Genomic DNA, 9652 nt, shown 5'->3' with positions numbered 1-9652 from the left:
TAGTATCTTAATACATAATAAATTTTAAATTAATGAAAGGACTCAGATAAGAAAATTATTAATAGTTCAGGGACCTCTAAAATAAAATTCATATACACGTGTCAACAAGTCTGCCACGTCAGCGAGATTCTAACGTCCGTTAGAATCTTAGTTAACAGAAGGACTCAAATAAAAAAACTGAAAACATAGGGAACTAAACAATAAAACACCAATAGTTCAGGGACCTTTAAATTAATTTTCCCCAAATTTAATCAATGAAATTATGAAAAAAGTACTTTAAAATTCCAGTACAACACGGCGCTCTTGGTTTTAAGGCTTGCCCTAGCCGCTGAACTTAGACCCGAGTTGAGATGCTCTTACCATATCAGTGATTTGTAGCGTGATTTGTAGCATATATTACTTTATACTTTTAAATTCCAGTAGTTCAGTTTTTAGTAGTCGCCAACGGAACCCTAATCGAATATCTGTATCGCGGCCATCAAGGTATATAATCAAGGAAGCTTTATTTTAATTCGTTCTTTAATTGAACCGAAACGATTTAGGGACTTAGTTTGTTTCATTTGCTCATGTTAGTTTGATGTGACTTAGTTGCTTTCTTTTGTCTTTATAATCTGAATCTTCTGTATTAAGTCTTAAGAGTTGGTACTTGCGGAATTGGTTTCTTAAAGATTGGTTCATTTTGTGCAATGCAACACACCTGTTTGATAAAATGTATCTATGTCCCCGTTCTTAATATCTGATGCATTGTATTTCAAGTTTTGAACTGTTTGATGAATAAACTTGGAGATATTGCAACTGTTTGAGTTAGTTTCGTTTCCGTCTTAGTAAAATTTCGGTTTTAAAAACCGGTTTTCGGTAATAACCGAAATATTAATTTTGGTTCGGTTTTCGTTAGCGATTTTTCTGCTATTTTGGTTTCGGTTAACCGAATTAAAATTCGGTTCGGTTTGGTTTTTACCGAATGCACAGCCCTAACAAAATATATATTATATGTATGTGAAAAATCCTAAAGCCCTAATCCCCTAATCTTGTTGTCATTGTTTCTCTTCTACAGCCGCCGCTCCTCAGGCACTTACTTTCGTCCATCAATCAATCTTATGCATTTTTTTATTTCTCATGTTTGTATTAAGTTTAGTGTGTTTAAATCTGCGATTCGATCTGTTTCTGTTAGTTCTTGAACTGAATTGATATTTATTATTGTTGTATCAAATCAATAGCTGAATATAGTGATTTAATTGTATGTGTAGTGAAGTTGTTTAGAGGAGATGTTGGACATTAATCTCTTCAGGGAAGATAAAGGAGGCGCTCCTGAAAGAATCAGGGAATCGCTGCGTCGGAGGTTTAAGGATCCTGTGGTGGTTGATGAGGTCATTGCACTCGACCAGGAGTGCCGATTGCGTAATTTCTTAATTCTTTTCAGCTCATTTTATCAATTGTTTTCAAGTTGGGGTTTTTATATAGTTTTGTTATTTAAATGTGTAGGTCAATATGAGCTGGATAACTTGCGCAAGGATTTTAATAAGATCAATAAGGAAGTTGCTAAACTCAAAATTGTGAGTTTAATTGTAATTCTGTTTAGCATTCTTGTCATTTTTCATCCAGTAAGAATGTTTTTGTTATGTAATTATAATATAATAACCCAGGTAGTCTGAACAGAGTGAATCGTGGCATTCTTTCTTTTAAATATTTGTTTAGTCTTGGCCGTTTTATATGCGGGATTTTAGAGTTGCTTCTAATTGAGTTTTTCTTGTGTGTGTAATTTTTGTTGGACCTCATTTCATCCAATATTCAATCTTTTGTGGCATTTGATTTTTTTAATTGTTACTCATTTGCATTTATCCGTTGCTGAACTTTGAAATTAACTGAAAAAAGGCCGGTGAGGATGCAAGTCAAATGATTAAAAGCACCGAGGAAAACAAGGATTCGACTGCAAAGAAAGTGGAAGAAGTAGAAGTTGCCCGCAAAGCCCTGTATTCAAAACTGGAGACAATTGGAAACCTTGTGCATGATACAGTCCCAATTAGCAACAATGAGGTCTGTAGATTCTCTACACTGTAATTTATAAGATTCTATGAATATTTTTTTTTATATTGTGCAATCATATAGGATGATAATGCTATAATCCGATCATGGGGTGAGAAGCGCTCAGATCAAAAGCTAAAAAGTCATGTTGACCTTGTTGAGCTTCTAGGAATTGCAGAACTGAAAAGAGGTACTGAGGTTGACAATTAATCTGTTTATCTGACATTTAAAAGGATACAGTCTGTATTGAACTATAGGAGGTGTCTGAATGCCACTAGTAGCATATCTGTTTTGTTTTGATAGTTTTAATTGTTTGTGATCTTTTACTTTAAACAACGTTTTGCAAAGGTAACATAGGATAGGGGAGTTCCCTTCGAATGGCATTATGCCACAACCTGACGTCCTTAGTTGAACTTATTAGAGGGCTGGTAAACTCCAGTTCCAGTATGTTCTTATTATTAGTAGCATATGCATTATGCTGTACACAATGTGTATCACCGTAATCAGCTGTCACTGAATCCCTGCCACTTTTGTTATTCACTATTGAAAATTTGAGACGAGTCTATAAAATCGAATATCAGACTAGTAGCACTACTGATGTCGATATTTCATTAGTTCACTACACTCATAGTTGCTAGTCCACAAACATATTTTACCTGGGGCAACAAAAACTGCTAACATGATATAGTAAAATGTGAGTTGATAGTAGTTCATTGAATGCTGTACCATTTTAATTTTATTCGCCACATTTGGCATTGAACTTTAGTTTTACTTATGGTTTTGTACATTTGTAGTATATCAATTAAATGATTTAATATGATGTGATTTCAGTCATAGCAATTGAGTAGTCTGAATAAATTTGCCACTGCTAAACTTCTAATATAATATGTTCCGTCTTCGAAGACATCGTGACAATACACTTGACATCTGAACTGCCAAAAATCTATAATTATCATTGTGTCTTTCTACGGGTTGCCAAATTCTGGATATGTGAACTTGAACCTCATGTGATGCGCTTCTGTAAATATGAGCGAAGCTGAATATTGGCAACTTGGGAAACTCGAACAAAAAATTGTGACCTGAACTCTGCGGAAACTAAACTTAGATTTTTATATTTTCTTTTTGGAGGTATGTGACTTTTTTTTGTTGAAATAGAATATAGACATGGGAGATGAGATATCTACGATGATTTGATTGACAACAAAACGAGGGAGAGAATTTTTACGATATAAATAACACTTTACATTTCCTTATTAGATTTTGTCAAATGTTATAATAACAATTTTGAATGCTCTATATTATGAAAGATTATATGGGTCAACAAACTTAGTTATGATGTAACTTGATTGTGGTGGGCCATGATATTAGCTAAAAAAAAAAGTGTTTTATATTAATGTAGATGCGGAATTATTGTTTTTTTTGGTGCCACGATAACCTTAAGGTATAGCGAACTTTTTTTGTGGCTATATATACAAACTTTTTATTGTTGGACATGCTTTAATTGAGCTTCTCATCTATTAGAAAGTCAAACTAGTTTATAAGATAATTGTACCAATTTGTTGAGTGGAAAAGCTAGGACATGACTCTACCTTTTGTTGGATTAAATGCTTTTGCTTTCTATATTTTTTAAACCAATACATGTCCAAGTAGAGGATAAATCATGTAACTGTCTAATATGCAAGTGCTTAAGCATTAATATTTGTATAAACAATGATTTATGGTGGTGTCATGAATCCCATTAGATTCAAGTGAGTATTAGAAACCTATTACTATAATTAGGCTCCAAATTATATATTTTTGAAATTCTCAGGGGCAAATGTAGCCGGAGGTAGAGGTTATTATCTAAAAGGAGACGGTGTACGCCTTAACCAAGCTCTGATTTGTTTCGCTCTTGATTTTTTGGAGAAGAGGGCTTATACCCCATTGCAGCCTCCTTTCTTCATGAGAAAAGATATTATGGCCAAGTGTGCTCAATTAGCACAATTCGATGAAGAGCTTTACAAGGTAATGTTTCTTCTTTCTTCCATAAATCAAGAAGTATTATTATTGTTTACTTAATCTTACCCTCTACTAGCGTGTTTAATATTGTGGTAACTGGTAGCACCCCCATGTAATAACACTAACTAAATCCTGTACAGCTAATTTGTATACAGTATTACATCTAACCATTAATATGTAATACGAATAGTATATATATACTGATAGTATTACATTTATATATTAAGTGTATTCTGTTAAGTGTATATAATGAGATATCGGCCGTAACAAGGCCAGAAACATAATGATAAAGCAAAGCCCCAAACCTGTGGGCTAACCTGAAGTCCAATAACATAATAAGCCATCTATACTATGTTTGGACATGGAGTTCAAGTTAAAGTTGTGTTTTTTACCACCTGTGCCTCATTAGCGTCAGTCATTTCACTAAGCAGTAACATAAACTGTCTAATACTTATATACGTAATAAAATGTTTGGACATGGAGTTCAGGTAACGGTTGTGTTCTTTACCCGCTGCGCCTCTCATCAGCGTTTCACTCAGCAATGTCTGACTCCGTCACATGGAAATGGTCATAAAGTCATTACAAAGTTTATTAGATAGTAACTTTGAGGAACAAGTAGCAACACCATTACTTGTCAGGTGTAGGTTAAAATTAAATTTTAAAGTGGAACTTAAGTTCATATAGAAGATAGTAAGCTGTTCTTGAGAATGATCTTATCCTCAGGAAAAGTCCACTTTGCATATAAGTGTTTGTTAAATGCATACAATTAAACTATTAAAGTTACTGTACGATCAATGTCATCTGTCAATAATTTTGCGCTTTGGCGCAGATAACGCTTTTGACAACACTGGTAAATTTTTAAAAATGTTCATTGCTTGTATAATTTGTAAAGAAGTTGTTAGCTTGTACAATTTGTAAAAGTATTGATAGAAATTACCAGAGAAATATGTGGATTACATGCTAACATATACGTATAATGTATGTATGTACCAGTAACCAGTATTAAAGGGTAACTCGATAGTTTTAGCCTTTTAGTTTATGACAGGAAATCACTATAAAACATTATCCACAGAGCCTCCTCTGTGATACATTATCATGTGAAAGGTTTCTAATATACAGTTGAAAGAAAATGGAATGAACATTTTCTGCAAATAGTTGATGACCATACAGTAACTGTTACTGTATAGGTAACCTATTATTTTAAGATGGACCGATGTAATTGGCATTTTTTATTCCTTATTTTTTATCCCTAAGCAAGATCAACTGTACAAGTTCGTTATACACGCCTGTTTTTCGGTTTATTATAGGTTAGTGGTGAAGGAGACGATAAGTATCTAATTGCTACAGCTGAGCAGCCACTTTGTGCTTATCATATTGATGATTGGATTCATCCTTCTCAGCTTCCAATAAGGTAAAATTAGACAGGAATGGATTCTTTGGACACAGACAATACAATACAACCTTTGCAACCACCCCTGCATCAACTCATATCCTCTCCAGATGCACTCACTCACACCCTTCTTTTTCCTTGTTGAAAGTCAGATATTCATAGATCTTAAATTGTTACATTGACTAATTTTGTTAGATATGCTGGATATTCCTCTTGCTTCCGTAAAGAAGCTGGTTCACATGGTCGAGATACTCTTGGTATTTTCCGAGTTCATCAGTTTGAGAAAGTGGAACAGTTCTGTGTGACTAGTCCAAAGGGAAATGATTCCTGGGACATGTTCGACGAAATGATCAAAAACTCTGAAGAGTTCTACCAGACGGTATATTTGTTTACTTGTTCTTGTACTAATTAAATTATTTATTTGCGTTTTTCTTCTTTGATTTCTTTTCTGTTTTGATTTTTCGACTGAGCGAAATTCACAAGAACATCGTACTGATTTTAGCAATGCCAAGTTACACTGGTGTCCAAAAAAACTCATTGAATTCTACGTCACAGCTAAAAATTCCGTACCACATAGTGGCAATTGTCAGTGGTGCTCTAAACGATGCAGCAGCGAAAAAATATGATTTGGAAGCATGGTTTCCAGCATCCCAGACTTATAGGGAGCTCGTCTCATGTTCAAATTGTACCGACTACCAGTCCAGAAAGTTGGAAATCCGATTTGGGCAAAAGAAGGTAGATTTTCTTTATCTTGTTTTTCTTGCAAGGATGATTTGTATTTTATATATATAGGGTAAAAGTCTAAAAGACTAGGCTTACCATAAACCTAAAGGTCAAGGAATTAGAATGAACACCTTACTTCAAACATAAATTCGTTCCTGTGTATTTGGTCAGTGGCTTGAAATTATAGTAATTAGTACGCAATGAAGCTCATATATGCAAAGCAGCACATTAGTTCTTTTGAAGAAGGCTGTAAAGTTATGTCATTATACTGCTCATATGCTGCTAAGATGAGATTTTAAGGAAATAATTGCAACAAGCTTTGCGTTCATTTTTTGAAGTGGAGCATAGTGCAGTTTAGGTGGCAATCGACGAACATCTCACTTTTTTGTTTTGGTTTCTTCCTTGATCAGGAATTTTTGCATGAAGTCTAATTTTGAACCCAATGACAGTGTTTTGTCTGCTTATTTACTATACACTTTTCTGGTCAAAATTTTAAGATCACCTGTACCTTCTAAACTTGTGGATTGTAATGCGATAAATGTATTGTGTGAGGGTACCCTTTATATGCCTCACTTCTGTATAGCTGTGGCTTTTACTAAAACACCTTTTCCCTTTATTGGCAGAGCAATGATCAGACAAAACAGTACGTTCATATGTTGAATTCAACCCTTACAGCAACAGAAAGGACAATATGTTGCATTCTCGAGAACTACCAACGAGATGATGGAGTGGAAGTACCAGAGGTTCTGCGACCATACATGGGTGGCAAATCCTTCATGCCTTTCTTGGCCAAGGAAGCAAAAGGGAAGAAATCAAAGTCTTGATTATATCTTCTTATTAGTAGCCATGATTAATTCCCATGAAGATTGAAAGGAATCATTGAAAGGGAACTGTAATGACTATAGTTTGGATAAAAGTTTTTTGTTTGCTTGGATAATATTTGATCAGGCGCCCTTTCAGTCTGTGTTTAGATGGTGCATCAAGAATCAATTTCTGGGAGAAGGATATCAAACTTGTATTGATGATGATTGGATACATTTTGAGGATGATGATCTTTACTTGGATGATATCTCATCTTTTAACGAAGACCATTGCCTGACTTGTCACCTTGTTAGGGAACACATACAGCCAATTATGAGTACTCGTAAGAGGATTTAATTGAATTTTACAGAGCAGAACACTGTTCTTATTTCTTGATTGAACAGAACATATGATACTGTCCTATGTTAGTGGTAGGAAGTATGGTTCCGCAAGTCACTTTTCTCAGCCTGTGGGGTGTGGAGGGAAGGTCACTCTATCTCTTGTTTTAGTCTGTATAATACAGATAAAATATATTGTTATGATAAATTTAAAGCCACAGGTTATTATAAAGGTTTTACAAAAACAAAAGACTTGAAAGAACAGGTAGTTTTTCTTTTACCGAAAATGAAAACGAAGATGCAATGATTATATATAGTGAAACAATTTGCGCAGAGAATCAGGCATATCATCCCCGCATTTGTGTCCATTATTTTATTTAAAAGTCGAAATTCTTACACAATTGTATTTAATCCCCTTCCACGGTTGTTATTAGTTGAGCAACAATTCTAACAAATATTTTCATTGAATATACTTTTCAAAAAATTTTAATATTAAACAAAGCACACTTGGCATTCTTGGTGTTAGGCCGTAAATTTTATAATGTTCTGTATACCAAGCAAACTAATCTCTTCTCTGGTGTTTGCTTTAGAAATTAAGGTTTTAGATTAATATGAAATATTATTTTAAAGATAGGTTACTTTTTTTGAGAATGAAAGATAGGTTACTCATATTTCAGTGTTAGTGTTTGAAGTGGTATCTCATATTATTTTTTCTGTTATACCAGGCATGAAAATTTACTTGCCATTCTTGGGAGTTATTAACTAAAAAACCCAACTAATTAGTCATTTTTTCTGCCAAAAAACTTATAAACCTTTTTTTCACCGATAACCCCAATAAATTTTACTGAATCTTTGAAAAATATTTAACTAGAGTTACTTATAGCTGATGTCGACTAACCATGATCATCACGTATCTTATGTGGCAAATTGATTACAATTAATCAAAATATAACTGAAAAATATATCAGCACCACTAAAATCAGCTGGGAAGTACCAGGCTCTCATTCGAACAATAAACAGATTGAGAATTGCTCTGCCGCCATAGTTATCCGACTGAAGGCTCGGGCCAGGCATTTTATCTACCTCGTTTCTACTTGATTGATTTTCAATGTAGAAAAAATATATCTTATGGGGTATATTAATGTGTGAAATCCTTACTTAACTACTCGAGCATAAACAATTAACCAAGTTTCAGGTGCAGCTGTGCAGCACATCAAATATCAGAATGGAAACTCTGAATTGAGTAAGACATATTTTAACCACTTAGCACGAACAATCCACCAAAATACAAACAAATTACTCAATCATATACTTTGTCCAATCAACAATCCTGAGCAACTCCAAATAAAACACCCCTAAATTTCTATAAAAATTAGTCGCGTGAGACACCCCAACCAAACCTGTGAACTCAGGAAAATATAAAAAAGCTTTTCCATCTCCTTAATTTTGTATTGAATGGAGTCGAAAATAAAAATGATAACCCCATAATTTATTTCAAACATTAAACTCAGCCTTTATAATAATCTGTCAATATCACACGTCTTCACTTGTTTTTTTTTTTTTTTTTTAAATCTTAACTAGGATATATCATATCATAAATTATTCCTATTAATGACTAGGCGCTATGTGTGGCACACACGTGTACAGAAAGATACTCCCTCCGTTTCTTTTTTCTTTTCTTGTTTTTGATGTTGGTACTGTTCATAACATGAGACAAATTACTAATTTACATCTAATTTATAAAATTAAATATAGTCATGAGTGATCTTGTTAGATTCGTATTCATAAGTACTTTAATAAGGTGAAGTTTTTATATTTAATGCTATTACGAAATGAAAAATATTAACGATCAAAAGTGTGTGTTGACAAACGTGAAAAGTACAAACAGGAAAAGTATTTAGAGACGGAGGGAGTACAAATCAGGAAAAGATACATATGACAAGTCACATTGATTTAACCATGGTTTATTTTGTATTTAATTTTATGTTTTTAATAAAGTTTATTGGGGTTGTTGAAGAAAACACAAGTTTAAAGGTTTTTTGGTAAAAATTTGACAAGTTGATTGAATTTTTTAGTTAAGATAGGTTTATCTTATCAACAAATATTTATAAGATCTTTGATTTTAAGTCCGAAATTAAGATTTTGGGTCAATATGGAATATTAATTTCAAGATAGGTTTTATTTGAGTGTGTGTTTGACGTACATCATATTATCTTTTGGATATTTTTGTCGATAATTGACTAATTTTTGTTGAAATGTTAAGTTGTAAACATGTCCAAGTTAGAAACAAATTTTACTGAAAATCAAGTCATTAAATAAACATGAAATCCGTATCATCCCAAATTGATTATTAATTTGAGAATATTTTTGAGAAAATAAT

General features: G+C 33.3%; 1 protein-coding gene across 2 annotated transcripts; it reads left to right on the top strand.

Annotated features, from left to right (window-relative positions):
* The first annotated feature begins 256 nt into the window (after positions 1-256).
* LOC108202987 (serine--tRNA ligase) lies at positions 257-7224 on the top strand. 2 transcript variants are annotated; one of them, XM_017371661.2, is made up of 10 exons: positions 257-483; positions 1248-1398; positions 1483-1553; positions 1873-2034; positions 2107-2212; positions 3833-4026; positions 5328-5431; positions 5606-5789; positions 5966-6145; positions 6757-7224. In XM_017371661.2, exons 2-10 carry the CDS (start codon positions 1266-1268, stop codon positions 6955-6957), a joined length of 1335 nt encoding a protein of 444 aa, XP_017227150.1. In that variant the 5' UTR covers positions 257-483; positions 1248-1265; the 3' UTR covers positions 6958-7224. The 2 variants fall into 2 exon arrangements, with proteins under 2 accessions (XP_017227150.1, XP_017227151.1); XM_017371662.2 differs by having other exon boundaries at positions 297-483; positions 1253-1398.
* Positions 7225-9652: the final 2428 nt, after the last annotated feature.

Source organism: Daucus carota, chromosome 9 (assembly GCF_001625215.2).
Source record: "Daucus carota subsp. sativus chromosome 9, DH1 v3.0, whole genome shotgun sequence".
Lineage (NCBI taxonomy): Eukaryota > Viridiplantae > Streptophyta > Magnoliopsida > Apiales > Apiaceae > Daucus > Daucus carota.
This window is presented reverse-complemented; position numbering and strand designations above follow the sequence as displayed.